The 22,172-nt window shown below is 33.6% G+C and overlaps 1 protein-coding gene across 2 annotated transcripts in view; it reads left to right on the forward strand.

The window, feature by feature from the left end:
- The window catches only part of rho-7 (rhomboid family intramembrane serine protease rho-7), a 141,330-nt gene that overhangs the window by 37,778 nt on the left and 81,380 nt on the right, over positions 1–22,172 (forward strand). For both annotated transcript variants that reach the window (XM_090413817.1, XM_090413818.1), the window contains exons 3-4: positions 237–371; positions 21,352–21,496. In XM_090413817.1, the coding sequence (XP_090269943.1) occupies positions 237–371; positions 21,352–21,496 (280 nt within the window). The remainder of the gene's footprint in view (positions 1–236; positions 372–21,351; positions 21,497–22,172) is intronic.

The following is a 22,172-nucleotide window of genomic DNA, read 5'->3' on the forward strand; positions in this document are numbered from 1 at the left end:
TGTATTGATAGTATTAATTAGTATTTTCATAATAAAAGGAATATCCTTTCTAATAAATATAGAATTGTATTCATCACAGATACAGTCTATATGCTACTCTAACAACAGATTTTATCATAATTCTTGATTTTTGGAAGTATTTTATTTTCAGCCATCAAATACTTAAGTGTATATTTTGAGTATATCTGTATGTAGGGTTAAAAAAATAATTTTCTTTCTTTTTAATTTTCTTCTAGTTTAGTGCTTCAAGTTTTGCTTTTGCAGCTATCTGGCAGTATGAAAATATGAGAAATCATGCTACAAACTTATTTAGAAACAAATTAAATCACTGGAGTAGCTTGTCTGTAAAAAGAGGACAGTTCAGAAGAGAAGTAAGCATATTTTCTTCTCTCTTAATGTGAGGTAATCTTAATCCATAATCTTTCATTGTAAAATTTAAATATATGAGATCACATTGATCTTAGTTGTTTTGCAACACTGCTACAGTAATTTTAAGTTCAATAAAATTAATATATTGGCTTACATTTATCCAGTTATCATTATACAGCATAAAAAATAAATTAAAGAAAACATGGAAAAATATACCTTTTTTTTTTTCATATTTCATTTGTAATTGGAATGATATTTTATTAAAAAACAACAACTAATGAATTGAGGGGGGGGTATTTTGTATCTGTCATGTGCTGCATTTTAAAGAAGTTGACCTCCTTTTTCACCTTCCCAATCTTTTTTTCATCTTCTTTAAGAGAAAATAATTTTTAAAATTTATTCTATTGTTAATGTAGTTTTGAAATTATCTGTTTGTATAAACCATTAAGTGAGTAAACTTAACTGTTGAAGCATTTCAAGCAATGTCTTGCTCTTCCAATTGAAATTCACCATATACAGTATATACAGATATGACTCCAAACAAAACTTATGTTTATTACTCAGCATCTTTCAGTTTTTGGATTTTTTTTTATTTTTTATTATTAAATAATGCATCTGGAAGAATTTGGGAAAAATAACTATAATATGAAAGTAAAATATGCTTAAATAATATTCAGAAATGCTCATAATATAGTATTAAAAATAGAAATGGCACATAATATAAGAGCTCTCTCTCTCTCTCTCACACACACACATGCACAAAAAGAGTTCTTTAAATAATAATGATTTAAATTATTATTATTATTATTATTACAGGCTGCTCCAAGAATTGCTTAGAATCATCGAGACAGGCCTAAACATCATGTCAAAAACTATCCAGCATTTGCGCAGTATCTATCATATTTTGCTTTGAACTCATTCACAATATTGGCACCCACAACAGACTCTGGCAACCTATTCCACTCATTCAATACTCTCTAAGCAAAAAAAAAAAAAAAACCTACTCCTAACACCCTTGCTAACTACACTCTTACTCAGTTTCCAAGGATGATTCCTAGTTCTCCCACCACCAGACCTGTTCTGAAAAATTTCCTCTGAATTAATCTTGTAAATCCCCTTCAGTAATTTGTGTCTCAATCATATCACCCTTTTTCTGCCTGTCAACCAGTTTCTGTAACCCACAAATCTTCAGCCTATTCTCATAAGGTTCATTTCATAGACCTACTACTATCTTGGTCACTCGTCTCTGGATCCTCTCTACCACCACCTCCTCATCAAAAAGAAACCCTGGCACCCAGATCTGCATGCAGCAGTCAAGATGGGGGGTCTTATCAAGGTTCGATAAACAGGAGGAATAACTTGCTTGTCAAAGTATTCTTCAGCAACCTAGTGATCTGATGAGCTGCTTTAGCCACTTTTACTCTGTGCCCCCTAAACTTTAACTCCCTATCCACTAACATTCCCAAGTCTCTGGCTTCATCAATTTCCTGGGATACAGTTCCACCAATGTAATATACAGCGGGTAATCTTTTTGCCCCAAAATGCATAACCTTATACTTTGCCAGATTAAACTGACATCATTCTCCTTTGCCCAATCAGCTGATCCACTCGCCAGACATTTGTGCATTCGCTCCAGTTCCTGCTTCGCCATGTGTATCACTCCATGCAACCAAGCTATCTCCCTCATTGAAGCCAACTCTTCATTCTTTGCATCAGTCATACTACTCTTTTGTTCAACACTTTTACTCTCTTTCTCAATTGTGTCTCATTTAATGCCACTCTCAGTGTGTCTCCACTACTTCAATCTCGCAACCTGAGACAGACTTTTGATCCTCCCAATGCTATATAAAGAGCAGGCCAGGAGAGTGACTAAATGAGCAGAAATGAGCAAATCAGCTAACAAAAACTATCCCGAGTTTTTTGATATGTGGCAAGTATAAGAAAGAATGATTATGGTAAGATGCTGTTAATGGATGAAGGTGGGAGATTAGTGACTGCTGCAGAGGACATAGTCGAGGTGTGCAGTGAGCATTTCATCAGGGTATTTCATTCTCGGTGTGAAATCAAAAGTTCAAGTGTAGAGAATGAAATGGGAGAACATTTAATGTGAGCAAGCAAGAGATATATGAGAAGTTGAGTAAGCTAGATGTCAATAAGGCAGTATGACTTAATGACATATCACCGCATCTTGAGGGAATGTTCCAGGGAGTTAGCATCAGCCTTAGCCTACCTGTTTAAGAAAAGTTTTGCAATAACACAAGTTCCAAAGGAGTGGAAGGGATGCAAAATTGTTCCACTTCACAAAGGTGATAAGGCTAAGGCAATAAATTATAGGCTGATCTTGTATATCTGGAGTTGTAGTTAAGGTATTGGAAGAGGTTAGCAAGATATAGGATACAAAAGTAGTGTGATAACAGTAGTATTCTTTGTGCTTGTCAGCATGGGTTTGTTAAAGGGAGGTCATGTTTTATAAACTTGCTTATGTGCTATAACAAGATGAATGTATTAGACAAGGGAGATTCATATACAGTAGTATACTTAGATTCTGCAAAGGCTTTTGATAGATTGCCACAACACAAGTGGATCACTAAACTGAAGCAGATGGGATTGGATGATAGATCAGCGAGTTGGATAGGTGAATGGCTATCGAATAGATATCAGCAAGTTGTGTGTGTGTGGGAGGGTGCCATCTCAAAAGAGGAACATCACTGTTGGTGCTGCTGCAAGGGCCGTTTTTGGGACCATTATTATGTAATGCATATATTAATGATATTGGATAGGTCTAACTGGTGATGTATACAACTAACAAGGGTTGTTACCTGGTTAATGTGGAAGAAATCTTTCATGGAGTGAGGGAAGGAGATAGAACAAAGGGACATACCGAAGTCGTATAAGAAGTAGGTCTTTGCATGGAAAGTGTTTGTGGAATACTTTGCCTGACATTGTGGTGAATGCAGATATATAAAATTAGTTTAAAGCAAGGTTTGATGGGCTTTGTGTGTAACAGTGTTTGCTTTCTGCAATGAATCTTTAGACTCCATGGAAGTCTGATGTTAATAATAATATCAAACATGTGGCTCATTCTTGAGCTGCTATGTAATGCATATCATAACCTAATCTAGATACCAGCTTCATAGGTCTTGTATGCTGATCAAAGTTGGTTTAAAATGAGACTAATTTTTGTTGTACTGTGTTAGACAAGATATTATTTCAGTGGCTTCTTTGAGTTTGTGACCATAGCTGTTGAATTCAGTATATGGCTTGATAGTACAAAGTACTTGATAATTTTCATTGGTAGTATGATAAGGCAGGCAAGATTTGTGCATATGCTGTTTCTCTACTTCTCTAATACATTGTTTCATGCATATCTCTCTCTCAAGCATCCTATCTGTCCAATGTAAGAGATACACAAAAAATTTTATATACATCTGCACTCTTGAATGGAGAATGAGGCTGTTTTGGTAATCTTAGCATCATGGAGACTTTTGTAATTAGTGTGAAGTCAATTTTTGAACTTTAGTGCTTGCAGAAAACAGGACACTTTTTTATCTGTACATTCTTATCTCAGTTTCTAATCATAGCAGACTGTCTTTTGTCTTATTTCTTCTCCCTTCTACGTGTTAGGCCTACTGGCCTGTTACAGAGCTATCTTAAGCCCTTCTAAGTCGTACCTGTCTTGAGGATATGGTGACTAGTCCTTTGTTTTGGTATATTCCATGGCTGCAACTGCATGTGTTTACAGGGACAGTTTGCCTGGTTGTGGGAGATAAAACCCCAGATAAACTGGGGAGAAAAACCTTGCTGTCCATGCCCAAGACCGGCTAACTTGGTTATGTCTGAGAAAGATCCTTAAGCTCCTCACGTCGGCAGCGGGAATTGAACCCAGGACATTCCTTTTCCAGGCATATGGTTGCAAAGCACATAGCCACTAGGCTAATTGTGCAGACACTGTCTTATGTATTCAGAAAAAAAAAAAAATATTGCCGTTTTTTATTCAGAAAAAAAAATTCAACACCAGAAAATATTTGCATGCTTCACACCATTATTGTGTCCATAAAGACACTAAAGGATAAAGCATGCCCCAGGTCAAATGATCAAGAAATGATTTACTTCAAGGAAGCACTCTTAAAGAATGACTATACTCTTAAAATTATTCAAAGCATTTTACACGCCTATAAAATGTTTCAGCACACATATACAAGAAAATGCAGACTACAAAGGAGCAGTTTCTTTACCTTATATAACAAATTGTTATTAGTTGACCTCCAGGAGTTAAGGACTCATCAAGGGAGGCCATTCATCACCTACACTGGCTGTCTCTTAAACTCATTTACACTAGATCCATTCACTACTTTAACAGGCAAACTGTTCCACTCATTCACAGTTCTATGAGAAGAAAAGCTAGCTCTTACCCCTTTCTCAACTGCACACAATCTTAACTTCCACAGATACCCCTCCCCCCCCCCTTAAAATTTCATTTTATCAAATGATATCATATAATACTCTCTCAAAAGTTTATAGACCTGTTATATCGCTCCTCTTTCTTCTATCTACCAGTGTCTGCAATCCACTTATTTAATCTGTCATCATAATCTACATTCCATAATCCTGATATCATCTTGGTAACTCTTCTTTGCAACTTTTCCACAGTTTCTTTATTTTTTTGGAACCCAGGAGACCAAATCTGCATAAGTAGTCCAGATGTAGTTATATCTAGGTCTTATAAAGAGGCAAAATGAGAGGCAATATCCTTTCGTGTCAGTGTTCGTTTCAACATTGCAATTATCCTCTGAGTTGTATTTGCAATTTTTGTGATATGACCTTTGAACTTCAACTGTTTATCCACCATAACTGCGAGAACTCGAGCCTCATCAGTTACTCCAAGCATAATCCCACCAATGCAATATGCTGTTGGATATTGTATCATGCCAAAGTGGATAATTACATTTACTGACATGGAATTGAGAGCCATTATTGTTTGCCCACATTTCCAGCCTATTCAAATCACTCTCTAAATGGTGTATATCAGTTGCATCTCTTATTCCACTGCCTATCTTTGAATTATCAGCAAACAACTGAAGATCTCCTGTCAGCCTCTTCCAAATATCATTAATATAAATATCATTAATAATGAACAACAGTGGTCCAAGGACTGATCCCTGGGACACACCACTGGGCACCTTAAATCTGACAGATTCACATTCCCCATATACCACTTTCTGCTAACTGTCTGTCAGCCACCTACTTATAACCAAGCTAATATAGTCATACCCCAAAGTTGCGTGGTAGGTGGGACTAACAAAAAGCACATAAGTCGAATTTGCGTAACTCGGGATATAATTTTGCATGTAATTTATATATACAAACATACAAAATATTAGTTAATTGGGACCAAAGGTTTACAAAAACACCTATATTTTTTAAGAAATACAATCATAATTGTAGTTTTTCGTACATAAAAAAAAGAAAGTTATTTCGATGTCAATGGTTATCTAATAGATTCGTCTGATGGTATAATGTCTTTTTCTTGTCATGCAAAATTTCTTCATAGCAAGCCAATGATTTTTTTATTCCTTTCCTTGTAGCTACAATTTGTTCCTCTTTAGAATCTATGTCCTGCAAAATCTGTAAGCCTTTCTTAATTAAGCTGAGACCTTCTGTTAATTTTACAATTGTCATGTGCTTTTCTGGTAGAACTTCTTTGCAAGCTCACAAATTTTCATTCCACCTTCAAAATCCTTAATAATGTTGAGTTTTGTTTCCAAAGTCGGTTTATAGACTAAAAATCATGTATGAATGGAGACCATGTGAAATACGTCAGTGATTGTTCACAGCATGTGCGATGCTGGCGAATGCGGCCGGCGCCGGAAAGATACGACTAGTGGTAAGGCATGAAGCAGGACAGGAATACGTACATATAAGAAATTGTGTAACTCCGGATTTACGTAAGTCGGAGTATGACTGTAGTTTATATTCCAGTCCCATACATTCTAGTATAAGCACCAGCCTTTCATGTGGTATCCTATCAAATGAATTAGCAAATTCCAACAGTATTATTGAAATAAGGAATCTGTTTTGTTCACTTTTATTAGCGGCACAGCTGACTTTCAGAGAAAGATATTCTTTTTAGTTGTTATGGGCCCAGATAAGATACGATTTAGTTAATTATCTTTTTTAGATTTTAAGATGAGTTACTGTGGTTAAAGTTCAGGAGGAAATTTAATTTTTAACGTATTTCAGTATTATTAAATTGTTTTTCGTTTTTGTAAATAGAGGTGTGAAGACTCAATTTACTTAATTATTGTTGAAGTTAAGATTGAATTTTAGGAATATCAAAATACATATTATTTAAATTAAGGGGATATTAATCCCACATTGTTTTAAAACCGAATAAGAAACTCAAAGATTGGAATCAGAGAGTTTCATGCCGAATATAGTAAACTATAAAAGTATCGGTGATTACTAGCTTGAGCTAATGCAAGTAGTCCTAGTATGTAGTACAATCTCAGGCAACTCGTTGCAAAGGTGGGTAAAGTTCTGATCGCTATTCTTATTATTTTCCATAATGTAAAAACACATTTCCTAGGAAATGTATGCTGTTATTACATTATGGCATTACCCAGACCAGTTTCAGCCTTTTTTGAGGCTTCATCAGTGAGTAGCTAGACCAAATTAATACCAAAGGGTATAGTGAAAAGAACTTATATACTCTGCTATACGAGTTGTCAAACAGGTGCACCCATTAAGTTACTTAAATATAAAGAGCCAATAGACTTCATTTCGGCGATATAAAAATTATTTAAATTAAGGGCATATTAATCCCACATTGTTTTAAAACCAATTAAGAAACTCAAAGATTGGAATCAGAGAGGTTATGCTGATTATAGTAAACTATAAAAGTATCGGCGATTACTAGCTTGAGCTAATGCAAGTAGTCCTAGTACATAATACAATCTCAGGCAACTCGTTGCAAAGGTGGGTAAAGTTCTGATTGCTATTCTTAGTATTTTCCATAATGTAAAAACACATTTCCTAGGAAATGTGTTTTTACATTATGGACCTATCTCATTCTGTGTATTCTTTGAATTTTAGGAACTCATTTAGATATTGCATCTTTTCCAAGCTTCTCATGCACTGCTGATATCTTTTCAATTCAACAACTGATAATGGAACCAAAGATAGTATTCTTCTGAATTTGCCATATTTGTACAAATGTCATCAGTGAGGATTTCTGGTGTGCTGAAGCTACTAAATGTAACTTAAAAGTCGACTTCACACAAATGACAAAAGTCTTCATGATTCAGATCACCAAAACAGCATTATACATATATATATATATATATATATATTAATTAACACGCTCGCCGCCACGTTCCTCGGGCATAGTTTGTCACCAAGCACTTTCACTTCTACAAGGTCAGTATGAGTTATCTCGTAGCTGGCTTATCAGACAGAATTTTGTTTCATACGCTAACTACGAGTAATCTCATATCATCCCCACCTTTGTCTTACATGCACTGACGACTGTGTAACTTGAGTTCAGAGTCAGTGATGTTCAGCATTCAGTGTAGTAAGGTTTATTGCATCTAGTCTTACAATTATTTAAAATTATCTAAATAAAAACCTTCAGTTATGCCATAGCCAGTAAAAGAAAGCTTACTGATGAAGAATTAGAAGCTTATGCTAATTTGAACGATGATAAATGGAATGATTTATTTGGTTCCGATTCCGAAGATAATTATAATCCTATAGATGACTCTAGAAATGACTCAGATGATGATCATCATCAGTTGCATCAGTCTTGGGACTGGTAGCTCAGCAGCAATTTCCTCCATTCCATTCTGTAATTGGCTTTCTTCTTAACCTCCTGGTAACTCCTCAAACCCGTGCTGTCTTTGACTTGGTCAAGAAAGCTTTTCCGTGGTCTGCCTCTTCTTCTTTTCCCCTCTATTTTGCCTTCAGTTATTCTTTTCACAAGTCCATCATGTCGAAGTATATGTCCAAACCACCTATCCCTTCTAATTTTGATTGATTTTACTAGAGTTCTTGTTTCGTTTATCTCTCTCAGGACTTGTTGGTTTGATTTTTTTTCTATCCATTTTATTTTGTTCATGCGATGCCAGCACCACATTTCAAAAGCCTCCAATCTTCTTACATCTTCTCTGCCTAGAATCCAGGTTTCACATCCATACAGTGCAATGCTCCATATCAATGTCTTTACTAATTTTTTTTTTTCAATTGTAGGTTGAGGTTTCCTGTTAAAATGCTTTTCATCTTAGAGAATTGGGCTATTGCATTGTTTATTCTTGATCTTATGTCTTCTCTTGTTCTGCCATCTTCTGTTATTAGGCTTCCTAAATATTTAAAGCTTTTCACTTGTTTTATTTGTTCCCCACTGATGTCTATATGCTCTGTATTGATAGGGATTTTGCCTGTAACAATGATTTTAGTGGTATCTGTGTTGATTTTCATTTTATATTTTTCACGTTCTTCTGTTGTTTTTAACGTTCTTCTGTTTTCTGCTACAAGGGTTATGTCATCAGCAAATTTTATGCACATGACTTGCTCACCATTTATCTTTAGTTTCCTGAATGGCCGGCCTTTTCAATATATAAATTAAATAAAAGTGGTGAAAGTATACATCCTTGTCTTACTCCACTCCTGATATTTATTATTTTCTCCTTATCATTGATTTTAATCCGTCCATTTTGATTTTTGTAAATTTGATAAATTATTTTCCTATCCCTCAAATCTATGCCGATATTAGTTAGACAATTTAGGAGTATTTGCTGGTTTACTTTATCAAACACTTTCTCTAAATCAAGGAAGCAAATGTAAGCATTTTGACTAAGTCTAATCTTCTCTCTATTATTGTTCTTAAACAGAGTATTGCCTCGGAATTAAAAAAAATAATTGTTAGAAAAAGAGATTAAATAAAATAAATAAAAATCCTATATTTAAACAATGGCGCAGCCGGTAGGATTAGTATTAATTAAAAATATTGATTAATTAAATAAATATATCAGACGATGATATACCGTATATAAATATATGTATATGTCGAAAAAACTTCAAAAAATTGTTTTATTTGCATTAATGAATACACAGTTTATGCAACAATACGTCTTATAATATACTATACTTTTGCTGAAATTATTTTCCTTCTACCAAGCTCCCAGACGTGCTCTCCGCTTTATTCACAAGTCAAAGGTCCAAATTAACGTGCTTATACTACGGGTTAACTCGTGCTTGGCATAGGAGGCCAGTAATCGACATACGAGTATATTCGTAGTTGGATTTTGAGGCCTCATATGCCAACTACAAGTATACTCATAGTTGGCAGCGAATGTGTTAAACTCCTTATATATTATTGATCTTGCCAAATTGAAGAAGCCTTTTAGGATCTATATTTTAGTATAGTTTTTATACCTAATCTTTGTTTCACCCATATATTTGTGATTATTTTTGTAAGCATTTCATCTCAAATTTATCATCATCATCAAATTCCTGACATGTACTCTCAAGGGGGTGTACACAGGATATGATAGTACTACATAAAAACTTACATCACCACTAACTTTTTTTTTGCTGCAATTTTCCTCCAAATCAATCTGTTACCTGTGAAGACTCCAGCATTAACAGATTGTAAAAATAGGAGATTTTTAATTAATATTAATCCTACTGGCTGCGCCATTGTTTAAGTATAAGATTTTTATTTATTTTATTTAATCTTTTTCTAACAATTATTTTTTTAAATTCCGAGTGGATGTATATTTATTTTATTTGCACAAGGGTTCACTCCGATTGGTGCAATGACCTCGTTTTTACTATTGCTTTCAGAATCCAAAAATCACTGACTCAAGACCAAAATACAAAATAAACACATTTAATAAAGCAAAAACAATATATATATATATATATATATATACACTTCAAACAAATATTACATAAATAACTACAAATTTAATTGGATCCAAGGCTTTTTAAAAATAAACTTACACTTAAGACTAGACTAAACACTTTGTTTTCACAATGACAAAATGTTCATAGTCAGTTTCTCTCTCTCTGTCAAGGCCCTTCTCCGAAGATATATGACTTTATTCTTCATTTTCATGGGATCCTTTCTCATCACTTATGTAGCACACATTAATTCTTCCTGACTCAATTCTGTCTCTTTTTAGTAGAAATAATAGTTAGATCCGGCATCCTTAATATAGATGAAACTTCCTAATCAGAGTTTTCTCGAACATTCCTTTAGAACGTAAATAGCAATTTCTTCTTTTATTCACTAATGCTTATTGACAGTCTTAAACTCTTCTTAAATTCTTCACTTTAAAAAAAAAACTTACAGTTCTGTAATTCCCTTTTTTCGGAATCTACTACTAATTTTCCAATTAGCGTTTCCTCCAATATTCCTTTTATAACGTCTATAGCAATATTGCCCTTTTATTTATCAATACTTATTCCACATTAAAACTTCATAGTTCCACGATTCCTTTTTTGGAATATACTATTAATTTTCCTCCGACTGTCATATAAAAAAAAACTCAATTTCCTCCGAATGTAAATGTCTGCCAGCCTATGTTCTAATTTCTTTCCAAACATCTTGTTTACTCTCTGTAATCACGATACTGAACGTTTTCTGTCAGCTGTCAATCACACATCAAACTTTTCGACGAGCATGCACACTCCATTAAAATGGGTAGCGAGAAACTAAATGTAATGGCTGACACGGTGTCTTTGTTAGCGACAAGAGAATGTCTTCATAAAACACAAAACTTAATATTTTAAATTACAATAAATTTGTTTAAAGTAGCACAACTATTCAAATCCGGTAAGTACATAAATTTTTAACTGCTTTACATATCATTTTTGACAAAACCATTTCAATAACGGGTACATCACAAGTGCCGACAATGCATGTTATGAAACCAAACTAACAAACATACTAACATAAACCATTCGTAAAAATATTCAGAATTTTTAAATTATGATTATTTTTACAAGATCTTACATTTCTGTCTCCTAAGGCACTTTTTACTATATCAATCCACCAAATGATTTTTTTCCATTTGTGGCAGAGAACACTTGTTTTGCTAATCTTTCCTATCCCATTCTGTTGAAGTGACCATACCACCTGAGATTAGCTCTGTTACCACATTCCTGGATGCTAACAATGTCAAGTTCTTTCCTAATATACTCTTGTAATATGATATTGTCATTGATGCCATCTGTTCATGCCCCTAATCTTTCTCAGGATTCTCATATCTGCAATTTCTAGTCTTTGGTCAAGTGTTTTGACTAATTTCTCTCTTCTTCCATATAAATTTATTCAGTTCACTTCCTACCATACCAGCTTTGTTGATTCTGTTGTCTATTTCCATATTTAATTTACCATCTTCACTAAAAATCGTGCCTAAGTAGCTGAAATATTTTTCTTGTTCTATATGTTCTCCATTCACAATGCAGTTGATATTTTCACTGCTTCTGCTTATTTTCATTGTCTTTGCCTTGTTATTACTGACCTTCATACCATATCTATTACAACAGTTATTCAATTTAGTCAGGGAATCTTGCAGACTTGTAGCAGATTTATTAGAAGTACAGGTAACCTTCGTATAACGCGATTTCAATATAGTGTGGTCTAGAAATTGTAGTAACCTTTGTTTAACGTGGTACTTATACAATGTGGTTTCGATAAAAACACGGTATACAAATTGTAGTAATCCTTTATCTTTTCATATATTTTTCACCCTGCGAATTAAAAATCAAATTTTATCTTCTTTAAATTTGCATCTGCCTGTATCGTGCATGTAGTTATAAGTAGCAAATTTATATTAGGAGAAATACCCTTTAGCACGCATGTACATCAATTGTTTACCATATAGAGTGTTTATTGTTGAAAATTGTCTTTGTTTTTTGCCAGGAAAGTGCATTAAAAATCATATGTGTTAATCACAAGCTGAGTACTTTATTTTCTGGTGAGTTACATATAATATGTAATGCTTTTTTATGTAAAAATTTTATTTTTATAGTAATGGCCACTTAGAGGGCTCTTGCAATATGGTTGAAAATGAAATTACTGAATTAATTGATGGGAAATAGATTTAAATGAGGAGGAAATGGTACAATTAATAGATGACGTTGAACCAAAAGGTGGGGGGAAGTTCTGTCGAAGATTCTGAATGTGATGAATCCGTTAAAGAATTCAGTTTAAAGAAATTAGCAGAACGATAGTGTTGGCAAGAAGTTTACGTACAATTTGTATATAAGTTTATACTATGTATTTTGTTTCATAGTTTATATCAGCGTTTCCCAAATTTTTTCTACAATGGAACACTTCACAAATCCTGAAATTTTAACCGAGCACCTTGGTTAGAATCGAGTATCATTGGTCTTTTATTCAATGTAAAGCTAAGCACACAATATTGTTGAAGCAGACTGCATTGCATTGCAAAAATGCGATGCCGCACACTACAGGCATGCTGAGCTGCAGCGCATCGCATTGACCTTGCTTGTGGCCACACATTTCCTAGAATAGGTACCTCAGTACTTCACTCGCGCTCAGAGGTGTGACAACCACGGGCGGCTGTCAGCCAGCAGCTGAGTCATGGCCAGCATACGCTGGCCTTAATTGCACATTCCACACACAAAATAAGGAGTGCTTGAATTTTAAACATGTTTGAACTTGTTACAGCATTTAGAACCATTCCAGGCTCATATTAATTTTGATAATTTTACACGGAACACTTATTCACTTTCTGTGGAACACAGTTTGGGAAACCCTGGTTTATATGTTTTCTTAACTTATATGAATTATCTGAATTAAATAAAAGTATTTTTTTGTTGGATATATCGTTGTTCATATAATTTAAAAAAAAAAACGATTTCGGGACTTAACCCTACTTTTTTTGTGTGATCTGAGTCTCACATAACCCGATTTATATGACACGGCATTTCTATGGAACCTAATATCTGTGTTATACTGGGATTTTGATATCAGGTTTAATACCACTTTCCTTCATAATGTGATCCATATAGATAGATGTGAAATGTATATTATTATTATTATTATTGTTCTCATCAGTTCCATATGCATTACATGTATTTGTTCGGATTATGTCAATATAAAGCACTAGTTGTTAATTTACTGTAAATTAGGTTTTAGGCATTTATCTATATTTGATGACTACTCATTGCATTCCTGTGCTTCATTGTTACTAGAGGGTATCTAATATTTCTGTAAGCATTGATCTTAATTATTCGAAGCTTATTAAGTTTCTTGTTTATTGATATCATGTCCGCCATATTAATTTTGTTATATATAAATATCATCACCATCATCAAATACCTGCCATGTACCCTCAAAGGGTGTACAGGATATGATAGTACTGCATAAAAAAATTTACATCATTACTAACTTCCTAATCTACAATTTTTGTCCAAATCGATCTGTTACTTCTCAAGACTCCAACATTACCAGATCTTATATTTCTATCGTCTAAGGCACTTTGTACCGTATCAATCCACCTATATCTTGGTCTTCCTCTGGGTCGTTTTCCTGCTAACTTGGCAGAGAAGACTTGTTTTCCTAATCTTTCCTCCCCATTCTGTTTAAGTGACCATACTACCTGACAGGTGGTATGGCAGAGCTAACAGCATCCAGGAATGCGTTAGCAGAGCTAACGCATTCCTGGATGTTGACAATGGCAAGTTCTTTCCCAATATAATCGTTTTTAATATGATATTGCCATTGATGCCATCTGTTCATGCCTCTCATCTTTCTCAGGACTCTCATATCTGCAGTCTCTAGTCTTTGGTCAAGTGTTTTACTTCTGACCCAGCTCTCAGATCCATAAGTTAAAACTGGTTTGGACACTGTCTTGTATACAGCTAATTTAGTGTTCCGACTAATTTCTCTCTTATTCCATATGAATTTATTCAATTGACTTCCTACCATACCAGCTTTGTTGATTCTGTTGTCTATTTCCATATTTAATTTACCATCTTCACTAAAAATCATGCCTAAGTAGCTGAAATGTTTTACTTGTTCCACAGGTTCTCGATTCACAACACAGTTGACATTTTCAATGATTCTGCCTATTTTCATTGTCTTTGTCTTTTTATTGCTGACCTTCATACCATATCTATTACAACAGTTATTCAATTTATTCAGAGAATCTTGCAGACTTGTAGTGGATTTATTTAGAAGTATAGCATCATCCGCATAAAGCTTAGAGCTGACATTAACATCTCTAATTTTGATATCATGTTTAATACCACTTTCCTTCATAATGTGATCCATGTCGATAATGAATAACATTGGGGATAATGTACTTCCTTGTCTCACACCAGATTTAACATTAAACCATCTTCCTGTACTTCCTTCAATTCTAACTGCTGACTTACAACTCAAATAAAGACTAAGTATTGCTTGATATAATGCTCCAGTATTATATCCATTTATACCATATAACTATAACGTATTGAATAGCTTCTCTCTTGGCACCTTGTCATATGCCTTTTCCAAATCGACAAACCTAAAGTATAGATCTTTGTTATATTCCCATGCTTTCTCCACTATTTGTCATAAAGTGATGATCTAATCCTGACAGCCTCTATTTGGCCTGAATCCAGCTTGTTCTTCATGAAGCTTTTTTTTCCCACAATTCTTCTCAACCGTTTCTCAAGTATACTTGCATATATCTTACCAGGAACACTCAGTAATGAAATGCCTCTGTAATTCTCACATTCAGTTTTATTTCCCTTTTTATATATGGGCACTATGAGAGCCCTACTCCAATCATTGGGAATTTGTCCCTCTGTCCAGGCTTTCTGAACTATGCAGTGCAGCAACTGTAAGACTTTTATACCACCATATTTCAGCATTTCTGGTCGAATATCATCTACTCTGGCTGCCTTTCCACATTTCAAGCCATTGATGGCTTTTTCTATTTCAAGTATGGATATGTATTCCTGACTGTGTGCCTGTTGAGTGTTTTTTACCACTGTGCTATCACTGTTTGTTTCATTTAGCAATTTTTCGAAGTAATTACTCCATACTTCAAGGATATCTTTTTCTCCCATTTTCATGTCACCTTTATCATCTCTAACTCCTTTTATAGCCCTCTTTCCTCCATTTCTAAGCTTCTTCAACAACCTCCACAATATCTTACCACCTTCTTGATATTTATTTTCTATGTTCTTGCCAAAGTCTTTCCATGACTTTTGTTTAGATAGTTTACACAGTGTTTAGCAATCTTACTTTTGTCTCTGTATTCTCTAAGAGCACAAGCTGACTTATTTGCCAGGACCTTTTGATATGCTTTCTTTTTTTCCTTCACTGTCTCTTTAACTTCCTGTGTCCACCATCCAGTTCTGATATTTCTATCCTTGCAGACAACCTCACCACATGCCTCTCTGGCAGAATCAATCAATGTTTTCTTCAAGCCTTCCCATGAATCTCCAAGGTTTGGTTGCTGTTCTCAAACTTTTTCATTTTTTCTTCAATAATTTTTGTGTATTTAGTCTACAGTTCACATCTGAGAGCTGCTCAACTTTTATTTGCTTTAAAACTTTCTTACACGTTATTCTTTTCAATATGAAATTCAATTTTATCCTGCTAAAGACTAATTAGTGATCACTTCCAATTTCAAATCCTCTGTACACTCTGGTGTCCTGCACCAGGGAGAAAACATCACTATCAACAATAAATAGTCAATGAGACTTTTCTTATTCCTTGCCTCTTCTCTCCATGTGAATTTGAGCACATTTTTATGTTGGAACATGGTGTTAGCAATAACCAGTCCATGTCCTGAGCAGAAATCCAACAGATATTTGCCATTATTATTAGCTTTACTCTTTTCTCCAAATTTTCTCAAAACATTTTTGTATGTCTGACAATCACTTCCTACTCTGCTATTTAGATCCCCAACAAGGACCAACTTTTCCTTTTTCATTGTGTCAGTTGCTTTCTCTAAACCCTCAAAAAATTCCTCCACTTCTATCTTAGTAGAACCTTCTATGGGACCATAGGCACAAATGAGTCTCATTGTCCAGTTCCCCATTCTGATATTTGCCCACATCGCTCTACTTGAAACTGCCTGCCATTCAAGAAGATTAGGCTTGTATTTAGTGTTGAATACTCTGGCTACTCATTCTTTTCCTTGATTGTCATTGCCTGAATATAACATTTTGTATTTATTGCTCAGAAAGATCTCCCCAGTTTTTGTCTTTTTTGTTTCAGTCACCCCAATTATGTTGATCTGGTACTTATCTAATTCCTCAGCTAGCTCCATTTCTTTCCATTCAGGCTTCTTATGTTGATAGTACCGATCTTTAACTCTGGTGATGTTGAGTTGGGGTGTGTTTTCAGATTTGTTCCAGTAGCTGACTTTTCGCTGTTGGCCCTGGTTACCTTGGCGAAAACAATGGGGGCGTTGTTTAATCGGGCGATGCCCCAGCTGGCATGAAATTTTGTCATGTTATACCATCATTTTGTATTTTGGTTTAACCAATAGGAATACAATTTGGTCAGCTAAATCCGAAATTGCCAGCCCATCCTCGTTTGTTCAGTATCCAGGTAGATACCCAACAGGGTGCACCACGAGAAGGTGAGGATTGGACGTTAGGTCAGAAGCCCTGGTCATTTCTCCGCATTCCTTTAAAGGCAATGTGGAGGTCTCCTCTCAGTTATACAGCTTTGACCCTTAAGCACTCCTTATATATATATATATATATATATCAAAGTTTTTGCTATTTCTGTTTTATTTTATTGTTTTGGTTTTGATTATATTAATATTCATTTCATAATTGTCACTAAAGATTTTAAATTTTTAGGAAATTTTCAGTTTTAATTTTTGTGTTTCTGTTAACTAAGCAGTTTACATAGTTTACTATTTGAATTATAAAAATTATATTTATTTCTCCCTCACTGATCATCCTTTCTAGATATAAAAAGGAGGAAATCAAATAACCTTGTATTATTCCATCTTCTATTTCATTTCAGTATATGTGTGGATTCTTATTTTTGTCCTTCTGTAATACCGAGTGAAGGCTTTTTAAAGGTTTCACCAAATCTTTATCACAAACAAGTTATATACATGTAAATTGTCTACAAATATAAGCTTACAGAATCATTACCACAATTAATACTTACTAAGTATTAATTGTAGCTTTTATTAATCTGAAAGTTTCTCATCTTGTGATCGCGAAAGATTCTATTATGAAATGTGTGGACATTAACAATAATTATTTCTTTGAAATACAATATGTATAATAATATTACTTTTAGTGATTTCTGTTTTTGTTATTCTAATGAAACTTTGTGGCACTTTCTCGTTTGCTTGTAATTGCCATATTAAGACCTTATTATGACATGCATATTTTACAAATGTTCTAAATTGTGAGGTGATATATTCCTTATGAATTTATTTTGAAAACTTATTTTATTTCATTTTTGGAATTTTAGAATGACAGCATACTAATTGTCAGTTAGACGCAAGTTGAAGCATACCTTTCTCTTGTCTGTCCTTCTACAACAAAGCTATAGCAAGAAGATATTGCTTCAGTGAACTTAATCATATGTGCAATATATTAACTATTTCCTATATAGTTAATATATATTTCCTATCTGGCAGAAATTAAGTTTAAGTCTACAGTTATATTCATTTTACTTCACAGTGTTTTTTTTAGTAGGTTTTTTTAGCTAAAATATATTTCATTTCATTCATTCAAGTGTCTTTTTTGATTTGAAGGTTGGCACCATGGTTTTCTACTTATTCCTATCTTGTGCATCTCTAAAGATCTGATAACAGTTTTGCATATCTGGTATTCAGTGCCTTTCATATAGTAACTACTTGGTCAGGCCTTTTCTTTTTCTTTTTTCATGTAGTTTTCCTGTGATGATTATATTGTTCAATCGTTTTATTAGCACATGTTCTAAGAATTTTACCTCTTCCTGATCTCACTCAGTAATCTTTTTTGGTTTGCTCTATGAAGTACTTGTTCATAACCTTTTTAATCCATATCATCATTCATCTTAGTAAACAAATCTCTATTAATCAGTCGTTTCTTTTTTTTTTTTTTCCATTTCTTTTGTGATAGTCCATCATGTTTCTGAGGTATGCATAGCATGTCATCAGACATATTTTTGCATTTATGTTTACTTTCCATGAAACAGATACCTACCATGTTAAGACAGGTTGTTGTGACTATTTGTGTTTCTTATTTATATTCTTTCTTACCAATTCAAATGTTTCTGTGTTTCAATTTCTTGCATGACTCATGTTAAGAAAGGCTGTTGTAACTATTTGTATTCTTTTTATTTTATTTCTTGTTCACATTTTCCATAATCAGTGATTAGAGTTCTCTCATATATAAATCTTTCTATATATGAGATAAATTTGGACTATATTTAGTCCAAATTTATCTCAGCTGTCTTTTAGTTTATTAACTGTACTTTGCAGATTCTCTTCATTCTTCATGATTAGTACTGTTTGTCTCTGCATAATCTTAGGTTATTTATGTGTTTTCCACCAATCCTGAAATGCTTCTTTGTTTTGATTTCTTGCATAACTTTCTGAGAAGATCCCAAACAACAGTGGTTATAATACACTTGAATACTATTGAACTACTGTTTTTATATCTATTCATTATGAAAGAGAACTGTTTATTTTTTATTGCAGATTGTTAATTCAGTATATGTTTATTATCCTTAAACATTTTGGATATAAGCAAATGTTTTCTAAGATTTCTATACATTTATCACAAGTGACAGTGTCAAATACTTTTTCAAAATCTGTGAAGCAGAGGTAGTCCTGCTTATGTACAGCAATTGATTTTTTGCATATCATTCGAAGATTTAGTATTGCATTTCCTGTACTTTTCATATTGAATTCTGAATTCATGAATTCAATATGAAACAATATGAATTCAATAGCTAAATTCATATTGTTCTTCAGCTATTATTTTATTTATTCAGTTTTGACAATATTATTCTAAGAAATAATTTTGAGGCATTGTTCATGATCTCCCTTAGCTCAGTCAGTATTAATGATGCTATTCAGTTGTATTGGGACTTTTCAGCTGAAAGTGAGCTGACTAACTCCTATGGATGAAGCAAGGTTTTTTTTTTCTGCAAAACAGGTAAACTGTCCAGAAGAATGCATGCAATTGACAAACATGGCAGACAATGCAGATAAGAATAAATACCTTACCATCAGCAGTAAACAGTTTCTAAGAAAACAAGTTACTTGGTCACAATAGGTCATTGAGCCTAATATGAAAGGGAAAATGGAGGCATTACTCATTAAGTTAATTGTTCTGTAATCAGCACATCTTAACGAATTTGAATTTTTAGTTATTAGGATGATTATTGAGTTGTTCATAGGCAAGATACCATAGTCATATATTAAATTAAAATTTTTTAACTGAATGATACTATTATCTGAACTTTTTAGAATTTCATTTGTATCTGAATTCATTGCCTTATTTTCTTTAATTTTCTAAGTGATTTTTTCTTACTTCTTAAGCTAGCATTGGAGGGCTATCAATTTCATTCTCATTATTAGTTTTTAAGTCTTTTGAATATAGGGTTTTAATATAATTCTCTTAATGTTCTAAGATATATGTCCCTTTGAATAGCACAACCTCTTTGTCTTTTTTATACATTTACTCAGTTCCTTTTCTTTCCTGTAAGTTCTTTTATCATGTTGTATTTTGTAAAATCATGATGACTGTCTCAGTCCTCAGTTTCACGATGCTTGCCATTCAACCATATTTCCTTTGTCTTGCTACATTTTTGAGTTATTTCTTTATTTAATTTCCTATATTTACTTAGTTATTTACCTTTCTTATTTTTCTTTCTTTCTTTCTTTTCTTAACTACATGATTTCATCAGTCATCCATTTTTTTCCCACTTCGTCTCTAGTAATATTAGGTCTTCTGATGTTTTGTGCATTATTTCCTTGAAATAATTTCAAGTCTTCATTATTGCACTTGCTTCACTGTTCTTGTTTACCAATTCCCTATATTCATTATGAAATAATTCTTTAAATTGATTATCTGTTTCTTGTGCATATTTATTTGAAGCTTGTTTATCATTCTAATTTAGTCTTGAGTTTTCATTACTACTTTTTGTTAACTTCAGTTTTATTGCTATTGCTGCTATTAATGGATTATGATCTGAACTGCAGCACACTAGAATAAGTTTTAAGTTATATTACTGAGTTTCTAAACCCATATTTAATCATCTTAAAATCAATTTGATTCCATGTCAGATCCCAGGTCCTTCCATGTTGTAGAGCTGTCTTGGATGATTTTAAGATGATTATATTTTCATATCTTACATCGCCAAAATTTTCCATTATATTTTCATATCTTACATCGCCAACTTTGGCGGCATTTGTGTCACACATCGCTATTAAGAACTCTGGATGTCTAGAGTAGGGGCATATATCTGCAGCATGTGTAAATTGATTGGTGTGGCTTTCATCTTAGTAATTCTGTCTGAGATTGATCAGAAGCTTTTAAAGTGTAACTGTCCTTTAAAATTTCTGTTCCATTTTCATGCTTGCTTTCTTTCACCTGAGTAAGAAAAAGTGTAAATACCTGCTCTTATCTCTTCTGAGCCTGTGTATCTAACTTCACTCATTTCAAGCATGTTGATATTCATTGCTTACATTTCTTGTTTAATATTTTTACCTTTTTAAAGTAAATTTCTTAGATATCATGTTATTATGTATAATACAGTTGTCTGCAAAGCGACAACATCAGATGTTGAAGCCCCAAAGGGTTTACTTCAGTCTTTTCATTCTTGTGACTTTTACATCTGGAGATAATCCTAACTTCTTCCCTGTAGTTTAAAACAGATAAGGTCGCAGGATCCTAACATGATCTGTATCTTGCCCTTCCTTTAAGCAGTTACCATACTTCAATTAATTTTACATTTTTTATTATTGTTATTTTTATTATTTTTTATAGATACATTCATGGTGGAACAGCCAAACAGATGGTCAGAAAATGGCATGGGGTATTATTGCTGCAAATACATTGATTTTTGGGTTGTGGCGAGTTCCATTGCTTCATCCTATTTTGATAAAATATTTTTGTTCTAATCCTGCATCAAGTAAGTGCAGAAATTTTTTTTTGACTCATATTACAAAATTATAATAATAATAATAACATAATACTATAGATAATTTTGATATAACTTATTTCAAGGTTATCTTTGTGCCTGTCTTTGTGTTTGTGATGATTTTTAACATCAGCCCTCGATGGAGTCAAGAAGCTTATTGCAGGAGGTCCACACGTTCATGAAAAAATGAACATTGAACTGTATCTTAAACCAAATAATTTCTATACTCATCATACTCTCAGACATTGCATTCCACTCACCAACCACTCTCCATGCAAAGAACCTGCTCCTCACTCTCCTGCTCACATCCTCCTTTTGGGATGATCTCTTGTTCTACCCATGGCTCCAAGAAAAATTTCCTCCTCATTAATCTGGTAAAAATCCCTCACCAACTTATATTTCTTATTCATATCTCCCCTCTCTTTCTTCTATTCATAAGTATCTCCAAATTGCACTCCCTCATTCCAGAAACCATACACTAATTTAGTGAATTTTCTGGATTCTATGTAAGATATCTCATTTCCTTGAAGACTAGGTGACCAGATCTATGCACAGCAGTCAAACTGTTGGTTTGATGAAGACCTTAATTCAGGAACCATAACCTCTTTACTTCTATATGTTAAAGTTCTCCTCCTCATCATTGCCATAATCCATTGTAATGGTCTCA

This window comes from Typopeltis vanoorti, chromosome 24 (assembly GCF_054136105.1).
Source record: "Typopeltis vanoorti isolate ZY-2024b chromosome 24, IOZ_Tvanoo_1.0, whole genome shotgun sequence".
In the NCBI taxonomy this organism is placed as follows: Eukaryota; Metazoa; Arthropoda; class Arachnida; order Uropygi; family Thelyphonidae; genus Typopeltis; species Typopeltis vanoorti.